This window comes from Barbus barbus (assembly GCF_936440315.1).
Source record: "Barbus barbus genome assembly, chromosome: 47".
Lineage (NCBI taxonomy): Eukaryota > Metazoa > Chordata > Actinopteri > Cypriniformes > Cyprinidae > Barbus > Barbus barbus.
The window spans coordinates 21,324,451-21,348,949 of NC_136725.1; the positions used below are offsets into that span (position 1 = coordinate 21,324,451).

Consider the following 24,499-nt stretch of genomic DNA (forward strand, 5'->3'; position numbering starts at 1 on the left):
TTTATGCAAATTTTGGGATATTGCGTTAAAACAAAATGCTGGATTGAAACAGCAAGATGAGCATAAATAAAAAAAAAATATGCAATCAATGAAGTTGATAAGAAGATATGCAAATAAACTATGATGGAAACACACTTACCGAATACATGTTTCAATGCACAAAAAAAATCTTGGGTGACTATGCCTCAACGAATGATGTGACGGAATAACTGGACTGACTAGCAGATCAATCTCATCACAAATATTTCAAATGTGTGTTCCATGTCAGAATGACTGTTTTTGTTTTGGTCTGTGTGACTCCGCCCACTGCCAATTTAACCAATAGTATTTCAACTGCCTGGGTTGCAAGTTCGCAGAAAACACAGCAAATTGCAGCCATGAAAGCCAGCAAATAAACTGGGTCAGAAATCACAGATTCTGACCGACCTAAAAAGCTCTATGACCAGAGGATTATTAAAAAGCGGATAAATCAGCTCAACAACTTACATTGTTTGGCTTGTCATTTTTCATTGTCAACATTAGTCCGCTTTGACAAGCTGTTTCAAACTCCTGAAATAAACTTCATTTTGGCCTGATTTTGTTCAAAGTGATGTCACACCAGTTAATTCTTCTGAGGTCTATGAGAGACTTTACTGGCAACAAACCGATCAAACCACTCAGAACTCATCTCTGAGGGCGGTCCGGTGACATTTTGAGTCTAATTGCGACCATCATGCCTCCGCCGAAGCCTGCCAAGACTCATTTGAGGAAACTGGTGGGCTCCTCTTCAAACATTAGCTTTAAAATAAAAGAGCTCCATCTGGCCATGGGAATGACTGGATTTTTGGCTTTCGGCAGCAGAAGACCCATGGTTGAGGCACAGAGGAGGATGCACTCTTTAGGTCTGAGTCGACAGAATGACCAATCTGAATGGGGATTATCACGCTCGCTGCAACTCACTAATTGCAACGTGGGTGGAGAGACAGGGTGGAGAAAGTGAGGTCAACGTACAATAATAAGGTCACAGCTTGAGTCTTCTCTTTCAAAACAAAGCTGACAGATTATTCAAACAACGAAGTACAGAAAGCTACAACATTTGTGTTTAAGTGTGTAAGCTTGTAAAAAAAAGGCCAGTGGCATCTCTACCACCTACATAGCATTACTGACTAACGACTTGATTCCAGCCGTGACATGCATCGCTCAACTATTAAAGGCCTACAGAGATCCGCCAATAACAGTAATGAATGATGTTCAGATACTTCAGTGATTAGTTAGCTAGCGATCAGGGATCACAGCGGTGATTATGGGATACAGAATCTCATCGAAAACCAGAGAAATTTGCTGACAACGTCTCCATTCCCGTAAGACTTGTTATAAAGTCTGGGCTTGATTCGACAAGCATGCTGGTGACCACAAATGTGACGTTAACACATGCCAACTTGGAATGACTCATTACAATCACCAAAACATTCATGACCAAAACGACATCCTTACCAAAACTATAACTGCTGCTGGCTATTTTTATTGTTTTTATTACTGGAAATCAAGTAGCATGACTGAACGCAACCACTCAGTGTGTACCAGAGAGAAGAGTTCAGCTTTAGAACTGAAATTTGACAGTCTTTGCTCTAATCTTTACTTCAGTGCAACCAACACTTAGGCCTAATTGGAGGGAAAGTTCATGCACTTAGCTCTCTGAATAATAGATTATAATATGTGGTTGTTACCCGACTGGCTTTCATGAGCAAAACGGATGGCAGCAAGTTATTAGTGGTTTTCACTAAAGCAAGTACGGTGATTACTATTGCTTACACTTAAGGTAGTACACTTTAAAAAAAAAAAAAAGTCTTTTAAAGTCGTGACGTATTGTCAAGTATGGTGACCCATACTCGAAATTGGTGCTCTGCGTTTAACCCATCCAAGTGCACACACACAGCAGTGAGTAGTGAACAAATCTACACACACACACACACACCGTGAACACACACCCGGAGCAGTGGGCAGCCATGCTGCAGCGCCCGGGGAGCAATTGGGGGTTCGGTGCCTTGCTCAAGGGCACCTCAGTCGTGGTATTGAGGGTGGAGAGAGCCGGGGGCTCGAACTCGCAACCTTTCGATTACTAGTCCGACTCTCTAACCATTAGGCCACGACTTCCCCAAATTTTCTGTGTACCTCGTCCCTCACGGTTTGAATCATGGACATAATTCCCCAAAAAAATGACGTGTTGAATCACGCAGCTTGTTGAGGAGAGGTGTACAATTACTTTTCTTAGCGGCCAAACTTACAATGCTTACCTGGTAGACAGAAACAAACAAACAAATAAACAGCAAAGAATTAAAATAAAATGGCAAAATATACAAAAATATTTCGTAAAGAATAAAACAAAAAGATCAAATAAAATGAAACAAATACTAAAAATAAAAAAAACTGTAAAACAAAGAAAAAAACTAAATGAAAATGAACAATAAAATGTTTTTTTAAATCACATAAAATAATAAAAAAAAATGTTAAACTATAAACACCAAAGAAAACATGAGATAAAATAAATCTGTAAATGACAAAAGAAAAACTAAATAAAAAAAAATATTAAAACAAAGAATAATTTTTTTAAAAAAATTCATAAAAACTATAAATGATAAAGAAAAAAGAAAAACAAAAACTTTAATGAAAGATAAAATGGCTAAAAGATAAAAAATAAAATATAACTAAAAGATAAAAAGGCAAAGAAAAGAAAAAGTAAATTAAACAAAAAAACAAATGATAAAATGGCTAAAAAAGCTCAAATAAAAAAACTAAATAATAAAACAGCAAAAAAAAAAGGAAAAAAGATAATTCAAACAAACAATAAAATGGCTAAAATATCAAATAAAACAGAACAAAATGAAAGCGATGAAATACAATAAAAACTAAAAACTCTAAACATTAATAATAATAAATTAATAATTAATTAATAATAAAATCTAGACGTAAACTGGTGGAGGTGGACTCAAGCATCACACAGACTTGGGCCAGAAAACAATCACCTAGTAACCATCTAGAACACCCCAGCAACTGCATAGCAACGTCCTGGCAAGCACCCACAAAAAAGTCTGGGGAAGTCGTGGCCTAATGGTTAGAGAGTCGGACTCGTAATCCAAAGGTTGCGCGGGTTCGAGTCTCGGGCCGGCAGGGATTGTAGGTGGGGGGCGTGAATGTCCAGCGCTCTCTCCAGCCTCAATACCACGACTGAGGTGCCCTTGAGCAAGGCACCGAACCCCCAACTGCTCCCCGGGCGCCGCAGCATAAATGACTGCCCACTGCTCCGGGTGTGTGTTCACAGTGTGTGTGTGTGTGTTCACTGCTGTGTGTGTGCACGTTGGATGGGTTACATGCAGAGCACGAATTCCGAGTATGGGTCACCATACTTGGCCGTATGTCACGTCACTTTCACTTTCACAACCTCCTGGCAGTGAATTCTGCATTGGCATGCACATTTTCTTCAGTAAATGTAAAAAGCTAGTTCTCTTCAAATACTCTCTGGAACCTTTTCCTGACACGAAACTTTCACATCGCTCATCCTAAACAATCCCCCCCCTTGCTCTCAAAACAAAGTTCCACTAATTAGTTGCACATTGAAAGCATTCTGTCCGAGAGTGAATGCCCGGTCAGATATTGGTTTTAGCCTCTATAAAAATTCCCCTTTGTTCTGCGCATTTCCAACAGCAACAGCTAAGAGCAGTAAAAGCAGCAGGCATTCATCAGACAGGACATCTGGCTAGTTCACAGTCGTGGCGCTTTGACACACAGATCAGGCGCAATGCAAACACACACAGCGCAGTCAGCCTTTTCACTTCCCTCACCTTTAACTCCCAGAATTCCTGCGCAGAGAGGGGAGCCGCGGCGCGAACCGTCCTCCTCCGCGGCGACATGCAGGTCTGTGGTTTCAAATAAGAAAGGACACGGGCGCGTCACGACTGGAACGGGGTGAAAGCTCACGCGGCCAGAGTCACAGGAGGGAGGCGAGAGAGAAGATCCAGACCCAGACGGTAAACTACGCACTGTTGAGCGTCACAACTTATATATATATATATATATATATATATATATATATATTTATTTATTTTAAATATGTATGTGTATTATGTATTTAAATATTTAAAATAAATAGTATACATAAAATTAATATACTGATAGATTCTTATATATTTAAATATAATAGATATAATATTTAAATATATGAATGTATTAAAAATATATTAATTTCATATTTATTTACATATTTAAAATATAAAAAATATTTTTATATTTATATAGACATTTAAAATAAACAAATATAATATTTAATTATCATTAATATTATGAATAATACAATTAGGTTTCATATACTTAAATTACATTTAAATATTATAAATAAAATAAATATAAAATGATATGATATGAAAATAAATCTAATTAATATTTTTAATATTCATATTTAAATACATAAAATAAAGAGAATATATTTAAACAAATATAAATAATTAAATGAATATAATAATGAATACATTCATATATTTAAATACATTTGATATTTAATATATGAAATACAGTTACTTATACATTTTTAAAAATCTGTCTAAACTATACCCAAGCTGCATTTTATTTGCATTCAATAGTTTCTTCCCTGCTGTCCGTGACCCCATCTGAACCACGAGTTGAGAAGCACTGCTGCAGATCACGCAGGGTCAGGCCTATTTTTCTGACACGCTCATATTTAGACTCTCTCTTGATGATAAGGAAGGAAAAACAGGCCTAAAACAGCTCCACCGAGAGCCTGGATCTCCTTCCGGGCCGATAGGAGCGGGGGAAGAGAGCCGAGATGTGGTAACAGGCACAGAAGCGCCATGGCCTTATCAGGAGAGCAGGGCCATCGGTGCCGCGCTATCACCGTCAGCTCACGGGTAAAAAGCCACATCATACGAAAGCCGGACGCGCACACACTCGGGCATGTCAACAAACAGCGCATTCGGCTCCAAGTTCTCACCGAGAGCGGGACAAAGCCTCCAAAGAGCCGGGAGAAACGGACACTCAGCTGAATTTCAAAAGGCTTTTTTTTCTCTCCGTTTGATTCTCAAGGACACAAGCTTGGAGAGCATCTTGACAAGTAGTGCTTGAGTTTTTGGATCAGCAGAGACTAAGAAAGACAACTGAAAAGCGGAGCGAGAGAGATAGAGAGAGCATAATAAAGCGAAGGGGGAGGACAGAGGCGCGCGGGATGCATTAGAGCCATTTCATTGAATATGAAAGCAAACCTCCAACAGGCTTTAAAGAACACGGTTCTCTCAAGAGCACTACAATCTGTAACCCAAATACGTCTGGTTGCATTTCGCACGCAAGAACACAAATTAATACGAGCACAAGCAAACGACAGCTTACTTCGCCACCCAGACTTTACTGTCGTCACGGACCAAGCGGCGTCGTGTTTTTGACAACTAAATGCGAGCGACAAACGTGGTAATGATCAGGTGGGGGTGGATGGGTAATTAAATATAGGCACCGGCTATAAAGGCACATCGACGTGCTGCGAGGCCCCATTGATCAGAGTCGGGCATATGGCTTTCAGCTTTGTTCCGCTATAAACCAAAGCCCCAGTGTCTGTCTGCTACTTAAAATGAAAACATTTTTAACAGAGCCAGACTAGTCGGCCATCTTTTGTTTTTTCTATGAGGCTCTCCGAGACACTTGAGGGTTTGGCGAGGCTGACGCCCACCGAACCCCTCCTTGTTTTCTATCTTCTTTCCTGACCGCCACTCTTTCCAACTTCCTGATCTGCACTCGAGTCGTTCTGCAAACACAAAAGCTTCCAGAACTCTGGCCAATGTATATTAAAATAAAAATTAATAAATGCTACTTGGGAAAAACCACCACAAAAATCTAAATTTTTTAGTGATAATGTATCTACCATGAGCTCAAATGCAGGGGGAAATAATGACATAATACCCACAATCCTGATGCAATATCCAAATGATACGATTATTAGATATTTACTGTTTAAATTAATGATAACTCATATCCAGAAGAAAAAGTATTGTTCAAGTATACAATACGTCGTTAAATAAGCTACATTTTACGAATTCATGCAATCAATACATAAAGTAGAAAAAATAAATTTAAAATATTTTATAAAAATTTATAATTTTCATAAATTAATTATAATAATATTTTATTTATACTTCATATATACTTTAAATCTTATTTATTTCAATTATTACAATTATAATCCAGTTACAACAAATAATTAAAATATATTTTAGATATTTTCATTTAATGTAATTCTTTATTTTTCAAATAAGTTAACAAATATTATTAATATTTTGCATTGTAATGAACAAATTATGTTTAAATAACAATAATAATAAAAAATTTAATTAATTAAATTTATACATAATACACACAGACACACACAAATTAAAATTAATTACTATCAATTAGTTATTTGAAATAATATAATTTCTTAAAATAATAAATGAATGTATGTTATTATTATTATTAAAGTATCTATACCTATACATTATTACATACATAAATTATATATATATATATATATATATATATATATATATATATATATATATATATATATATATATATATATATATATATATATATAGTATCAAATCACTCTTGCATCTTTATATATCACCTATGTAACTGTCAAAAAAAAAAATTTAGAAAATTGAAAACAATAAAATGTCATGAATGAATCTAAAAATAAGTTCAAGCAGCCAGAAAACACAGTTATCAGCCTTTCATAACATACAGTCACTGGAGGACTGAGCAAAGGGACGTTTAGATGCTCCCTGAGCGCTTCGGCCTGCATGAAGACCAGAGGCTCTGAACGCATGTGAACACCGCTTGCTTCCAGCTGTTCCTGCAGTAAAGGCTACGGCCGAAACCCCCTCATTCCCCCTACTGACGGGCCACGGCTTCCCACAAGCCTCCTGGGCTCTGGTTGTGTCAGCTGTTCTCAGAGCCAGCTGCAAGGGAAACGACTAAAGAGCTCCATAACACACGAGAGGAGCCTCCTAAAGCAAAGCTGTCCTGAGAGCTTCACTTCGGCCCACAGACACAACAATGCTTCTTTATTTCAGAAGCTTCATCTCATCCAAACATCACTGCATTCAGAACAGACATGAAACATGAAAAATGACATTACATTTCACCTTCAGATTGGTTTAATCACTTATTCTTGGATTTTAAGCATGTAGGCGGCTTTCAGAGATGGGATAAGATTCGTACTGTGGCCATGATGTATGATGTTCATTAACAAAACCAAACACTTAACGGGTTAATCAATGAAGGGCAGAGCACAAGAACGAGCGAACAGCTAAACGAAACAGTGTTCGATACTGAGAGAGAGAAATCACCCTCTGAAATGATTCTTTTGAAGGGAAATGTCAAAAGGATGCCTTCTGTCCTCAGACCTCTGCCAACCACCGATCAGAGGAGAAAACCTCCACGCTCATGAATATTCATCAGCCTGCCTCGCGTGAACCTTGCGTGGGACGACAGAGGAAGTGAAACATTATAAAAATCTCAGATTACAACAGAAAAGAGGCCGTGTGTGCCAGGACAGAAGTCACAATGCTCTCCTTGAAATCATCTAAAGCAGCGTTTCTAAAAGTGATTCCTGGAGGCCCCTCAAACAACACATTTTAGAGATTTTCCTGTATCTGGCACCACTATTTCAGGTTTGGACCCTCTACTAGTGAGCTAATGCGCTGAAAAAACTGTTAGATTAAAGAAGATATCAAAAACTTGCAGGGGCCTACGGTAAAATGCAGTAATTTCAAGGGAAAATAAAATGCTAAAATGCTAAAGCTAAATAAATAAAAAGTAAAAGCAGCATATTTTATTTTGTCACGTGTTATAAAAGCTTTAAAAACTCTTAATTTCTATTTCAATTTGGGGAAAAAAGGCAAACCTCAATAGCAAACATTTTCAAGTGGCTTTAAATATATATTTTTTTTTAACTTAGGTTGAAGATGCAATAAAAGAGATAAAACTGTTGTCGGTTTTTAATTAGGCTATAATTTAAAATGTTACTGTAACATTTGTTATTGCAACAGAAATTTAATGCTGTAAAAAGCCAAATACATTTTTTAACAATGAAAATATGAATGGAGACTGCAGCTGTAACAGACCAGATAACAGAAACTTGGAGGAAACAATATTTAACATGCAAACACTGGCTGATGGTGATATTAGCTGGAAAGAGCTTGTGTTTATAGTTGTGCCTACAGATCTCTGTTTGGAATTAAGTTGTTTAAAGTCAATATTACATCGATCAACACTGACATGTACATATTTACACTTTGTCTACACAGCTGTCAATTTATTTCAACATTTTTAAAAACAGGTTGAGCCAATGTGTTATTGTAAAGTAACACCAGTTGATAAAATAGGGATTAGTACATTTGATAAATTAAATGTATAAATTATAAATTGAATTCATAAATAAATGTATTAAATAATTTTACATTTTTTATATTAAAATATTAAATATTTCATTTATATTAATATTAAAAAGAGTGAACCGCCTCAAAAGGACTTAAAGTCACATACACACATTGGAATACAGTGGAATTCACAAAACACCAATGCTATTAAACGAGCAGGCATGTTAATTAAAGCTATCTGTTAGCAATGTGCAGTTGGAGTAAAACCTGTCAACAGTCTGTCACTTTAAAGTCAACTGCCCAGCACCATTTGAGAGCCGCCGGAGCTGCTCCACCTGCACAAATGAACACTTGCTGCTGCTCAGAGACTGGGGGCAGGGCACAAACCCTTGACCTCTTAACTCCAACAGGTGTGCAGGCTGCATAAATAGGCAGAAAAAAAAAAACAATCCAATTTGAACAAGAATCCGTCACCTTGGCGGTCAAGACAGTCATATTCAACAGTCCGTTTAACGGCCTCCAGCTACCCAGCTGCACTTCCTGTTAGCAGAAACTTTTCAAAGAAGTTTGTTCAAAGCTGACTGGAAAGAGTTATTACGACAGAAGAAGATTTTCAATTGGCACCACATGCCGGCATCGGCTCACGGACAAAGGAAGGAGGTTATAAACAACGTCCGATCCTTCTGGTTCGGTAGAAGAAGAAAGAGCGGCCCGCCACATATGCTCCCACTTGGGCTGATCAGAAAGAGCCAGTTGTCATTCGTTTGTAGAGGTTAATGGCCAAAACCTGAGCTCGGATCCAGCGGGGAGATGGCGCATTCCTGTCTGAGGGGAAAGTGGAAGGTGGACTTGTTCCATCTGGAAAAGCCCTCTCGCATAGCGGGAACGGGACCAGCGTGCAGCTGGAGCCATTGGGTAGAGTGGCATGGCGACAGGCTGTCACGCCAAGCCCTCATTGTGCCCGCTGGAACACGGCTAAGGAGATGGGTATTGTGGCGCTGCTCATTTTAGCCACATGGCTCATTTTTAAAGCTAACGAGCACACATGTCCTCGGTCTGCGACATCAACCGATATGAAATTCGAGACAAAGCCAGGCCTACAACTGCAACACAAAGAAGGAATTCTGCTGCCAAGCTCCACCCCTCCACACCTCCTCCCCCGGATTGAGTGAGCGAGAGAGAGAGAGAGAGAGAGAGAGAGAGAGAGCGAGCCAACCAGCCATGTGTGTGTCAGACCTAATTCCCAGTGTGTGATCAGTGCTGGAGGCACATGCGGCCACTTCCCAGAAGGACGCCGCAGAAACCGACAGCAAACAAAGACGTTCTGCAAAGACGTGCCCAGATCGTATCAGTATTGGTGATCGGCAGAGGTGTGTTAGCACAAACTGTGTCAGAACGTATAAATTGTGTCCGATGTGTCATTCAGAGCACAACACAAACAGATCCATTATTCTCAGTGTGCTCGCAATGCTCTCAAAATTAAAAGCCTAGCATATAGATTAACCTCAAAGCATAAAGACACAAATAAATACACAAGACATAAATACATAAAGACACAAAACTAGTTTTGCCATCAACAACAACACAGCCGCCCATAGATCCTCTTTAGAAAATGAGCAACTTCTGAGTCTGGGAACGTGAACAGCTTCGACGAGACATGACTGCAGCATAAAATGAAACAAAAACAAAGACCCAATGCTTGAGAGAAAAATAGCCCTTTGCCTTTCATAACCACCGAATCTCCAAAAGTTAATTATGTGAGCATTTCAGCTGTTTCTCCTCCACAGATGCAGGGTGCTGTGACACAATGCCCATTTAAAACTTTAACCTTGTCAGAGACAAACATGCCAAAACCTTAGTAATGCAAACGTCACCCACACTTACTGGCAGCCAAGTGTGTGTATGTGTGTGTGTGTGTGGAGACAATCAGTGCCGGCACAGCTGTGCTCCGCTCAAGAACTTTTTAAAAGCGTGTCAAAGTCACAGCAGACTTACTGCAAACGGCTGCCATGCCAGTGCGGCTGTCCCGTCGCAAAACCGCAGACCGATTTTCCTTAACGTTAAACATATTACTCGTGTTTCTGAGAGAAAATGCTTACTGAGGAGTTCTTAAAGACTCCTGGCCTGGTGTTAAATGACTCCTTATCCAGAAAAACTCGTTTAGAGGATATGAGCCACTCCAAACCACGTTTGGACAGTTACTAACTCACTAGCTGGTTTTATGGGGGTGCTCTGAACTCTTACGAGGCACAAAAGCAGGCTTGTAGCTGAGTCAAACACAAAGAATGACTTGTTCGCTTATCTTACGGCACGTCTCGAACAATTCATTCACTTAACGTCAACTTAATGCGCAGATGGCTTCACCTTTCATCCCAAACACAACGACTAATCGTTCAGGTTAGGCAAGAGGCTACAAACCAAACAAAGGCTCACAGTGTCTTTTACAAACAATTTTGCACAATTCCATCTTGTAGGAGTAAGTCAGATTACATGCTGGTGAACTGACGTAAAAAATAAATGCATTTCCAAACGCTCCCAAGCTTTTGTTTTCTTTCTCCGGGTGTAATTTACAGACTGGTAACCCTTTTGGTCTGGCACGGGTGATTTGTCATGCTGCACACCATTTCTGAATCCTATTCCGTTTTGTAGCTTTTCTCGCAGCTCACGGATGGAATTACAATCATTATTATTACGGTTCACAACTAGCCTCTTTCCCCCTGTTTTCAAGGCATTGTCAATACCTACACTAAATTAATGGATGCCGCCCAATTCTCACAGTTCTATGCGTGTCATTTATGGCGTATTCTGCCGTTGGAAGGCGCTCAGCAGAGGAAGTCGGACCCATCCATTCTTCTTACTTATGCACCCATAAATCTCGGACGGTTTTGAGCTCTGCCAGCGAATTGACACACACTCCTGCCTCCCGCGCTCCAGTAAATAAAAATGATAAAGGCCTGTCAATAGTTTGCATACTCTGGCTCGGCAAGCAAATCGAGCCGTCGCAGTGCCGCAGCGTTTCCATTTCCCCCGTCTGGCAGCCTCATTTCAAAACCTGATGGGAAAACATGCCACCGCACACACACGAAAACAATAAAACAATATCATCTGCCATAGAGAATCATCATAGCGTCACGTCTCTGACCCTATTTCATCAGATATTTTGATAGCGTACCCTTAAATACAGCCTTAAAGTGGATACTGAGCCCTAAACACTAAAAAGTTAGAGTAAAACAAAACATTTAGTGACAAAAAAAAAAGATTTTATTAAATTTTTAAATCGTATTTAATCAGATATTTTAATATATATATTAAAATATCTGATTAAATATACAAAAATAACAAATAAAATATGATGCCTATGATCATATTTAGTCAGATATTCAAATCAAGCCATTTTTATCATCATATTTATCATCATATTCAATAACATTTTAATATTATACCCCCTAAAAGCAGCCTCAAGTCAACATGAAATGTTGCTCACAACTCATTTTATTCCTGTTTTCTCACAGGTTAGAGAGTAAAACAACATTTAGTGACAAAAAACATGATTTTATCCATCAAGAATTGAATGGATAATGAAAAATGTTCAGCCAGTGTCATTTATGTTAACTGAAATTAAAACGATTAAAACTTAAATTAGAAATTTGACCTTTTTAAGTACTAAAATGTCAAATTAAAACTCAAATAAAATAAAATCAAGTTACAAATAAATATAAAAAAAACTAAAACATAAATAACTACAAAAGTACATGAATAATTCTAAAATAACACTGGCAACAGGGGAGGGAATGAAAAAGCATGACTGATTGTTGACGCAGCTAATAAGGAAAGTAAGGAAAGATTACAATAACAAGAGCATTTTTGTGAATAACTGATGAATCGTTCACAAAACCAGAAACATGCATTAAGCAAGTAAACGGGCCCATATGTGATTCACGTTCAATCCGCTGCGACTCCCAACACACACTTCTGCCAAGCGCTCATGCCAAATAGCCTACGTTCATCTCGTGCGGCGCGTCACCAGGCCTGCGCTTCGTGATCCATTTCAACCTGTTTGACTTCAGGATCTACTGGTTCTCGCACCCACTGGCGCTCATTTCTTGATGGGGTGGCTGAAGGGTGAGACTGAGATGGGCGAGGCGTTGAATCAACAACAGCGATTCACACGGGGCACGAAGGGCCTGTGCGAGCATGTGCGGCCCCTGAAGGAGCCTGCGTTTGTTTTGTTTACCTAAAGACGGGCCGTTTGAACGGGAAGGTTAAACTCTCGGCGTCCTGTTCTTCATAGCTCATTAGAGCCGGTGAGCAGACGGAAGGCAGGGGCGGAGGAGGAGGTGTGTGTGTGTGTAAGTCTATCCAGCACATGGGTCCCAGAAGGGGGAGCTGCAGCAGGAAATGGTGGATAAGTGGTGACCCGGGTTTGCTTTTGAAACTGATCGTCAGGAGCACAGCTGCTAGCTCTGCTCCGTGGTCAGGTTAACCATGCTTAGACAAAAGAGAAGAAAAACAAGGGAAATAACAGCCCCTCTGCCACAGCCCGCTATATCACCATCAAACGCGCCGAGCTCCTCCTCTACACGCTCACAGCTGAGCTCTTTAAAGAGAGAGAGCGCCTACAAATTAAAATCACGTGATTATTTACTCGCCCTCAGACATGCGTTCTTTTATTTCCTCTGTGAAACACTAAAGGAGATATTAAGCAGAATGCTAAAGCTGCTCTTTCCATACAAAAAATAATGATGAGGATTGACCCACTCGAGTTCGTGAAACCGGTAAACTAAAGCACTTTATTATTACGCACTAGTCAGAATTTGTTCATCACTTTGTGAAGACATTCTCTCGGCAAACAGACAATGAATGAACTAAGAGAATCTACATTTGTTATTTTTTGTCCAAATAATTAATGAGATCAAACGGACTAAAATGAATGAATATGACATGATGAAAATTATTACATTTACACTGACATTCAAAAGTCAATGGTGTGTAAAATTTAATGTTTAGGCTCTTTTTATGCTCACCAAGGCTGCAGTTATTTGATCAAAAACAGTAAAACTATTACAATTTAAAATTACTGTCTTCTATTTGATTATATTTTAAGATGCAATTTATCCCTGCGATGCAAAGCTGAATTTTCAGCATCATTACTCCAGTCTTCAGTGTCACACGACCCTTCAGATATCATTCTAATATACTGATTTACTGCTCAAGAAACAGTCCTGATTATTATCAATGTTGAAAACATCTAATATTTTGTGGAAACTGGATTTTTCTTTGATAAACAGCAAGTTAAAAAGAACAGCATATATCTGAAATAACAATTTTTATTGACATTATAATAAATGTCTTTGCTGAATAAAATACATTTCTTTAAAAAAGAAAATCTTACTGACCCCAAACATTTAACCGGCAGCGTAAAGGATATTTTCATCAAAATGAGTAGAAAAATAGCTATGACTAGAAAAAAAAGATGATCTGCTCCAACGTCAAGTATAAATACAAGCATGTGCAACAGACGCAGCAGAACTAGGTCTGTTCTTCTGAAAAAAATGTTCACGTATCTTCAGATAAACTGCATACGAACTACTTCTATGCTGCTTTTTGCCATTTTTGGAGCTTGAGGATGTGTAAATGATGACAAAACTTGCTAACATTACATGCAGACCCTCTATGGACTCTACATGTCAAAGCCTGCAGCACTTTACCAATCTAGAGGCCTCTGAGCGACCTAAAACACGCAAAATAGTGGCTTTATCATTCTAAAAGCAGCACAAGCACTCGAAACGCTCTTCAAAGACACACAAAGACATTAGCGGCGAGCGACGCACCAATCAAGCAGCGAGCACCAATCTAAAGCTCCTTATGAGCAATACTTGGCTATTAATGTGAGCTTAAAGGTCTCATTCATCACCACGCTGTTTCCAGGTCTCAGCTGCGGCCTAGATAATGAAGACCGATCGGGTTCGGGACAAACAACCCGCTCGCCGTCCCTCGTAGAAGTCAACATATGGAGCGCGAGAGGTCGCGAGATCCGACGGCCCGTTCCCCTGTGCGAATCACCCGGTTTGTGCGTCAGCGCGCTTCGGGGTTTCCGTCCGAATCCAGATCCGCTGCCAGTGTCTCGCTGTAGCCTGGATTAGGGACAGGACAGGCAATCTGGCTTTTGAGGTAATTCCCTGCATTCGGGAATACTGGGCCCCGACGTTTGAGCCTTTTTATAGGGCCCGGTGCCGTATGGACCTGCGGTGAGCCCTGATGTCTGCTGCAAACGCAGGCCAGGAGAGCGGGGCCGGGCGTAGAGGTGTGTAATGAAAAACAAACAGAGCGGAGAGAGTCCTCGGTATCCCTGCCCCCACAAACTCGACTCCTCGCCCCCCTCTTCCTCACCCTCAGTGAAGGTTAATGGTGCTGGAGGAATACAGATCAGAGCAAGATGGATGAAGAGGTGCTGGAAAACTCTCCCGCAGGTCTGGAGTCTAGAGATTAACTAAATATTAACTAACAAAAAAAACCATACAGCTGCGGCCCTAAAAGCAATTAAAGACGCTCGCTCCTCCTTCAAACGCCTCCCTATGAAACAAACCAGAGTATGAGCTAATAATATTTAGACTTCCCATGCTCCTTGCCCAAAGGTTAGTACAGAAAGGCTCTTAAAGGGGAAGCACGTTTGTGTGTTGTTACCGTTTCTGCAGGATATGCATTTTATCTTCATCAAGGCTGCATTTATTTGATCAAAAATACAGTAAAAGCAGTAATATTCTGAAATATTATTCCAATTTAAAATAACCATTTTCTATTTGAATATGTTTTCAAATGGAATTTATTTCTGTGATGCAAAGCTGTATTTTCAGCATCATTACTCCAGTCTTCAGTGTCACATGATCCTTCAGAAATCATTCTAATATACAGATTTACTGCTCAAGAAACATTTCCTAGTATCTAAGATGAAAACTGTTTTTGCCATTTAATATATTTGTGGAAACTGTGATACACTACCATTGAAAAGTTGGGGTGAACTTTCTTTTTATCAAAGAATCCTGGAAAAAAATGCAGAAAAATATTTAGAGGCAAAAACTGAGCATTACAGAATTCTTTCAAAAACATTTAAAAAAATCTATTAACCGACGAGGTATACAATAAACAACAGTTTGATTAGTCTGCAAAAATACATTTTTACACAAACGTGAAACAATATTTTTCAAGCGAAGAATCAGATGTCACATGCTGAATTACAATATGGTTAACGTTAGTTAATGCAACAGCTAACATGAAATCAAATGAATAGCAATTATTCATCTAATTAGATTATTTCAGGCTGTGTAAATGAATAGTAATGTATTATAAACAATCATGAATAAACATTATAAAAATACCACAATTATTAATACAATAATTGAAAATGAAAACTATTGACACCCAATTCAACTGTTTAGTTCCATATGTTAATAAGTAAATAAATAAAAATTAGTTTATTGCCAGTTCATGATATCCAATGCATTAACGTACTGAACCATATTGTGTTGCCAAGTGCCAACTAAACACATGACAAGTGTGTGTGTCATACTACTATCAGAAATGGTTTTATTGCATAATGCATCTACAGCATACAGTAAGCACTAGGCTTTCCATTTAGCAGTAAGTCAATGTAGAAAACATCCTATTTACTATAAATCTCAATTGCTAAAATACTAAAGTCCAAAATACTTTCTCTCAGTCTCAAGCCACTAGCTTAGTTAGATATTCAAAGCCTCTCAAAGACAACTAAGGCATAACCTTTTGAAATCACTGACTGCAGCCTCGGGTTCATGTGCTTGAACTCTCTACTTCAGCTCAATACAGCTCCTGAATCACTGCCACATGAATAAAAATTGCTTCTGTACAAACAGCATTGAATTCCATTTGCATTTAAAGCAATGCTGATAAACACCCGATGAATGCACAGAAAAACATGTCAACAGCTTCATTCAGTACACTAAATGCTTCGCTTATGCCATGCATTTCAATGATCAGCCATTATCTTTAGCTGAACAGATTGATTCAGGCAATGAATGGAAACAATGACAGGCGAATGAGGGCGAGGTGTCTTCATTCAGGCCTGAGCACAATCCCCCCAAAAAAAATCTTATGCCGTCTACAAACACCTATAGCTTCAGTATGTTGACAGACGAGGGCTGTACTGCTGCACGTCAACACAGAAACTCTGGAGAACTCCATAAGGAGCAGAACGCACTCTAACCCCTCAGATTAATAACGGAGTCAGATTCAAAAGGTATTCGCAGGGCAGTCAAATTTTATATGACAACACCATATGCACAGATGGAGCGCATATACACTAGGTTAATGTAAATTTTTATGTTTTTCATGTTATTTCAAGCTGTATAAATTAACATTAATGTATAGTAAACACACAATGTAAACCAACATAAATACACATTAAAAATTAAAACAATTAAAATTAACATAACAAATAAATAAACTTTTGTTCATTGCTGATGCATATGTATATTACAATCTATTACGATATAATTTATTAATAAAGAATTTTTTCATTCATCACTTTTGTAATAGTTCTAACTATATAAATTAACTTTAATGCATTATTAACCAAAAATGAATTAATGCAAAATAAATAAACATAAAAAAAAAAGTTCAGCCCAATGCATTAAATAATGGTAACATACTGAACTAATTAATAAATAAATAATTAAATGAAAAAAGGGTTCAGTGTTTATCACATTATGCATCTCAAACTGAAGATGGTGACATTTCTTATTTAAATTTTTCTATCATTTCATGCTGTTTTAATATTAAGATACTAAAAAACAAACATGAATTAATGCAAAATAAAATTCAACATTAAAACAATTAAATTTTACATTTATTAATAGTTCTTCATTGTTGACTGCATATGCATTTTAAACAGGAGAACAAATGCAAAGGCATGCAGGAGAATAAAGCAACAGCCTTTTTGTACAACCCATAAATAGTAAGGATGCATGCATGCTAAACTTTACACTGAGACTGAAAAAACTATTGATTTCAAAAATAGAACTTGATTTCAAATAGCATTAAAAATGCAAACGTGCACATTTTTTTCTTTCTGAAACCCATTTCAAAACCAGTAGTTGGAACCATGTTTGGTTGTTGGTGAGATCTAAGATAGCCATATTATTCATTTAAAGAGGGCCCACGGCCATGTGACTAAACTCCACCCGTCCAGGGCACTGGATGCTGCTCAAGTATGTAGATGCTGGGAAGCGGAGAACATTCCAGTCAATCATGGTCTGAGACGCATACGCAAGTGGCTACTGAGTAACATCTTACTTTAGTTCTACGCTACAAAATAATACAGGGAGGAACAGGAAGGGTGGCTATTAAATAATGATATAAGGGCAGCCTGTCGTTGCTCTGTGATCCTGTGGAGACTCCTTGATCCTCTCCAGATACTTGACCGTGATGCCGCTCTCAAACTGAAGTGCGTGCAGATATTACCATACCGAGAAACACTACAATCCTCCAGAACAAGGTCAAACGCTACAGAAAATGACTGCCGACTGCTTACTGGATGCACTTCATTTATCTCACAAAGGGGTTTTACTACAGCCGCAAACCCCCTTTACCAGGGTAAAATCTCTACGACCTCAAGTAGCAGTAAAAGCAATGTGCTCGAAGATTCCAAAATTCAATAAATAGTTAAATCTGCACATATTAAGCATCAAAATGAACAACTTGCACATAGTATGTGCAGTCACAGGTCTACATTTATTTACATTTCACAACAAAAATTAGAGTCTGTTTCACATTATAAAACAAAAATAAGCATGAAAATGACGGTTTTAAAATAAAACAAAGCACTGTAGCTTCATAAACCATTTCTGATTCTTATTATGACATCACAGAAATCAAGTCAGAAGCTGCTGATATTGAGCATTTTCATTGTGACTTTTAATTTGAACATTTTGACGTCTATTAAAATCAAATAACGCACCTCAAATTCATAAAGAGATTTAGATTTTTTTAAAAATCAGAGCAATCCAATCAGAAGCTCACTGATATTGACGCCTATTAAAATAAAATAAAACGCTACATATTTATTCATTTACTCATTTCAACATATAATTGATTCATTTATGATTCTCGTCATCACAAATCATAAAAATCAAACTGGAAGTTCACCGAGCACTGAAAATTCATCAAACACAAGATCACTGATATTGATCATAATTATGTTTTCATTTTGAATTAGAATTTTAACATTTTGAAATAAAATAAAGCATTGCAAACTCCTCAAATCAGAAGCTCGCTAATATTGCTTTCACTGTGGATTTTAACTTTTACAAGCTTGCCAGAAAATGTTTACCAGTCTACGAGGCAAAACTATATCTCCCATCATTCTCTGTGACAGCATGAGAACACTAAAACACAAAGCATCGATTAAACACCTAATGCATCTTTTTTGGTACTATAAAAGCTTCCTATCTTCATTGGTGAGTGAAAAGATAGAAAGAAATATGAAGATGCCGAGCAAGTCCACTTTCTGACCAACATCACTTAAATGCATATCACATCATTACGCATTACAACTCACAAAAACAAACTTCTCCCGAGAATGGATGAGCACAGGAGCTCGCTCAATGCCAGAATCCTCCATCTTTGCTTTGTCGAATAGTCTGTCATGCATGTAAACATATGAGTTCAACCTAGCATCCAAACTAGGAAGACTAGCTTTCATCTGACAACTGCAGGTTTCTAGTTTAGCTGAAACCGAGTGCTTTGGGTCACAGCAGTAGTTTGGAATGTAACATTCAGGCTAAACTTCACAATGAAGTCAAAATGCACTTTGTTATGATGTGATATTTCGCAACGTAGCTCTCCAAATCTCCAGAACAGGCTGAATTCCACAAGAATGAATCGCTGGGTTTTTATATGACTGGTAATGCTGGTAATAAAGCTCTGGTAGATTTTTAACTGAAGCATGTGACATGTGAAGAAACTACAGTCTAATATTATAGCAGACCCTGCAGCAGAGAGCAGAGCTTACGCCCTCCACCACAAACTACTACATCAAAGATCATCGTGGGTGGAGCGCTAACTTTCAATACATGGTGCAAATCTGTAGCTTACTGTCAATCTGACTTCTCAAAGCTGCTGCGGAAAACATCGCGTTTACGGCAAGACCATGTAATCTGATATAATGCTGAGCTAAAACAATATTTAAAAAAAACTCACATAAAACAATACGCAGCATTTCTGACACATCTGCATTTGTAAAGAAATATTATGAAATACTGCTTTCTGTTTTTAAAACATATGCTGTGAAAGTAACATTGTAGTATGCATTGTAGTAAGCATCTTAGAAATAAACTGACTGAAAGAGATGTTAAAAACTAGGACTTTCGGTTCAGCTGAATATCATGTCAACCACAGTTGATATTTTATATTAGCTTGTTATCCATGAAATACTTCTCTTTGAAAAATAGAATGTGAAACAGAATGCATTTAATGAACTTTTCACATTGTAGTATGTACTCTTCTGTACTGTAGAAATAAACTGTTCTTTTGCATTTTAAATCCAATTTTGAGTAAACATTGACTTGATTTTTGCAGTCTTATTAAATAAGTAAAGAAATGGAATATCACAGAATATCAAGTCAACCACGTTGCATTGTGACAATTGTATGCATACAAAAAATGTGTATATTCACAACTTAGCTATATCCTGCGGGAATGGTAGTATTATAGCATGCCAAGTCCATTACCAATCAATTAATTTACATATTTCAACTCAATTTCTTCTATAAAAACTATCATTTTAAATAAATTAATTAAAAATTAAGTAAAGACTATTCAAGCATGTTTAAATATTTCAGTCTTTAAATTTTGTTTAATTCCATGGTGCTTGCGGTCACAAATAATTTTAATTATTTGTGAAATTTACTAGCAGTTTCTGAGTGAAAATTAGAAAAATAAAAGAGGAAAATCTTGGTCTCTTCCTCCAAAACATCTCGAATGTGTGTTAAGGAAGGTAGAAAAAGCATCAGCAGTTTTACAGACACGTCACACATCTTATAAAGCATCATAAAGCAATTACACCGGCACACTGACCTCGAATCTACCAAACCGTTAAACACTCAGCAACGCTCTCTTCCACATGGCATTTCTGACAGGCCCCAAAAGCAACAGCCTCATGCAAGATTTAAGTTGTACATCTTAAATTTTGCACTTCTGTGTATGAATGGCAGAAATGTTAACGGGCATAAGGCTTTTCTTTCCACTGGCTCACTGAGCTAGAACACACATTACGGCATGTGCAGGGCTCTATTTTTCCTTCTTTACACACTTACACACACACACACACCCTTTCTGGGTTAATAAGGCTGATGGAAATGTGTGTCTCCTCTGATGCACAATCAATAAACAAATCAGTTTATTCTGTCCCGTTATATCATTACGCAGCTATGACACCGTCTTCTTCATCTGATCAATACACCTCTGGGACCCACATATGGTTCTGCCATTAACATCAATGCAAGAATGTCAAAAAACCTCCAGTATTTCCGAGAACACGCCGCAAAATGTCCTGACTCGAGCTATATTAATGGAAAATGACATGACTAAGTCGCTTTGAGATTTAACTGTCAAGTTATTACGCCAACTGAAAGTACTGACATATACCATGTAGACCTTTGCAGCGGCGCACCTCGGTATTGTTATTACACATCAAACAGCACATCACCGACATGCATCACATGGTATTTGCGGTTAATTCCGATTGATCTTTAACAGCTGAGCATATTGGCAAACATATCGCAAGCAAAAGACAGATTATAAGCTAATAGGATCACCGATAGGCAGCCTAATAAAGTCATAACAGATGGAAACACAACACAAGGCTGGAAAGAAGGGGGTTGAACTTGAACCCAGTGACCTTTCGGGCTCTGGGTGATCAATACGACGCAAGTCGCAGCAATAGATGCATACGCACTGGTAATAAATGCATAACTTCTACTTCAATTGCAACCCAGAGCTATATCGCCTGCTTTTCCACAGCAGTGTGCTTCAGCCAAATTGTTCATGAAAACACACACACACTTTCCCCCCAAGATCAGTGCTGCATGTACCATCTACATATCCTGTAATGCGATAAACATTCCCTGTGTGCGCTAAAAGAGGAGGGCTGCTCGGATGCCCTTGGTATGTAAATATAGAGTATGGTGGCCAAGTGCCAGCCGAGGGATGCCACGGCCATATTTATGAGAAATATATCGCTTTATTGCATCCCCTCCCCCTGCATATGACAGAAAGGAAAACAAATTCCTGTCCGGAATTCAGTCTCGGCTCATTCGTCACGGTGAGCTCTACCTATCGGGGCTAATCCGGGTCTGCTGGAAGCAACCCCCCCGGCCCTGCCTGCGTCGCAAGATTGCATCTTTTATTTATCGCCGCTTGGCTTTATTTTTGCAGAGCATTCCATACTGGGATGCAATCAGCCAAGAAACCCTCCCCGTGCACGCAGGCTTGTCATTTCCCATCGCCGGAGCTCGGAATGAGGCGCACACAAAGGGAAAAAGTGGAATCAAAAGCAGAGAGCTCCACGTAGCCTGTTGGAAAAAGGGCAAGAGCCCTTGATCTTCCAAGACAGCCAGTCCACTCGAGAGGCTCCGGGCAGGGAAGACACACATAGGCCAGTGTGTGCGTTTCCCTGAGAGCACAAACCCATTTTGGCTGAAGGGTGAGGGCACAGAGCCCAGCTGAGGCACCTCTTCTCTTGCGGGCTACAGACGTGGAGGAGAGGGGGAATGGTTATACAGAAAATTACGTCCGCTGATTGCATTACAATTCGAATTAAGCAAAGGCACTAATGTGATTAAAATCTTGAATTGTTTCCAAAGGGCGGAGAGCTGCGGAATCAATTGTGGGCACTTTAAAAACAACGGTGGATAAAGTTGCTAAACAACAAAGCGGGTGAATCACTACATGCCAGAGCTGAATATCGCGTTCGGAGCTACTTTGACAATTTTAGGCGCACGCTGACGTCACGAGGGTCAGCCGGAACGTCTGCATATAATTAGGAGACGTTTAAAAATAAATAAAGGCGCTGCGTCTTTAAATCGCCATTCCTCCCACCCCTTTCCCAAATCTTTTCCATTTAACAAGCACTGAAAGAAAATAAAAAGCAGCTTTTGTTTCCCTTCCTTTTGGAGGGTGACGGAAAGCTGAAAAGACACAAACGAACATGAAAATGGGAACAAAGTGCCAATTTCAATAGGGCTATTTGATATGCGCACCCACTAAACACAAAACCCAGCGGTGTTTCGCTGCTAAAAACAAGAGTCAGGGTCTTGTCTGCAATAACAACAAATATTCGCGTCTATTCCTGCTATTTTAGTTGACATGACAGCTCTACATCCAGCAGTCTTACTACAGTCTTGACTCCTCCTCGCGCTTTCACTTCAGAAAAATAAACAGACCAGACAAGCTTCGGAAGATGTGACATTTCAATCGCTTTACGAAAAAACACACGATTAATGTGTCGCTACACCGACTAAAGTCGAACTACAAAACAAGTCCGAGGTGAAAGAATAACGAAAAAGTCTACAAAATGTGGTTTAAACGCTGAATGGATGAGCGACAGGCGTCGAGCTGCACTTCCGCGCTGTTTATCTCGCGCAGATACAGAAGCGCTGCGGTGTATTCGTTCCCAGAACGCATCGATAAACCGGAGCTCGGTGTCTAAAAGTGCGAAACGACATCACCGGCACCCTGTCGAGAGATTTAAACCCGTTGTATTCCTCCCTTTGTTCGCCGTTAATTCAATAGTCCTTTTCATTCGACTCGTGTTCCTCTTTTAAACGACATTCGACTGGAATCGGTAGATTTAAACGTTTTCCAAGCCGCGGGTTTACATCCACACTCACCGACTTGTAATACGTTGTCCACACAGCCGCTCTCCAGCAATGCGATGCCGCGGCGGAACGGTAACCGCGTCTCGTCTACGTTCTCCCCGCTAGACGCGCTCTCCTCTCCGCCAGTGTTGAACGAGGAATACATGCAGATCTCCCGTTCGCTCCTCGGGAAAGACCAGTACACGATCCGCCGCTGTACGGGCTCCGGGATGCGCTCGAAACGCTCCTCCACCCGTTGGAACGGCCACTTCTCCGCTACTTTCCGCGCTGCAATGTCCAGGAGCGTCTCGGGGCTCTGGGTTTTGCTGGATCCCCCTTGGCCTGAACCAGAACCGCCGCATACCGTTCCACCGGCTCGCTGCCCCTGTCTACACGTCGTACTATACCCGGGTCGGCAGCAGAACCGTTTAGCTGGGGGCTGCTGAACGCGCTCCGCCATGATCGCACTGCTTTAACGGCAAGGGCGGAAGTCGCCGTACTATATAAACGGGATGAGGAAAGGAAAAGGTTGCGACGCGCATCGATTGTTCTCCGTGTATGGACAGCCTGGACTTATTTGGTCAAAAGGGCGGGGCTTCGGAGCCTTTGTGTAGACAAAATAAGCAAGGGGCGTGGCCTGCGCGTCTACAGCCGTGCTAAAAAAGGCATGGAAGGCGGAATCCTTGCTGGAGTCATAATGAGTGTCAGAAGTTCACAACAGGAAGAGGCATGAGAGCTTGGGAACGCCGTCCACACACGAATGAAAGAAAAACAGAAATCGTAGCTATTAGAGAAAATTAAAAAACAGGCATGTAAATATGAATAGCGTACGAGATCTGCGTCCTACACAAGCTGTCAAAACCCCCTATACAGCATGCATGTTATTATAAAGACAACATGTTCATTATTAGAAGCTTTTATTTGTCAAAAAATACATAGATAGATAGATAGATAGATAGATAATTATATTTATATAAATTAATGCATTTTATATAATTAATTCTTTTTTACATTTATTTATTATATTATAAATATATTTAAATTATATAATTAATACATATTTATCCAATTTTGACAAGTAAAATCTATATATTATATACACAAACATATATGTATATAATTATACATGAATAATTTTTGACAAAATAATATATATTTATGTATGTGTTTGTGTGTGTGTGTGTGTGTGTGTGTGTGTGTGTGTGTGTGTGTGTG

At 39.1% G+C, this 24,499-nt stretch overlaps 1 protein-coding gene across 1 annotated transcript in view; it reads right to left on the reverse strand.

Moving 5' to 3' along the window:
* The window catches only part of LOC306866083 (zinc finger SWIM domain-containing protein 6), a 75,314-nt gene extending 51,439 nt beyond the window's left edge, over positions 1-23,875 (reverse strand). Inside the window, exon 1 of the mRNA XM_079411088.1 lies at positions 23,318-23,875. Coding sequence (XP_079267214.1) covers positions 23,318-23,744 — 427 coding nt within the window. The 5' untranslated portion in view covers positions 23,745-23,875. The remainder of the gene's footprint in view (positions 1-23,317) is intronic.
* Between the last annotated feature and the right edge of the window lie 624 nt (positions 23,876-24,499).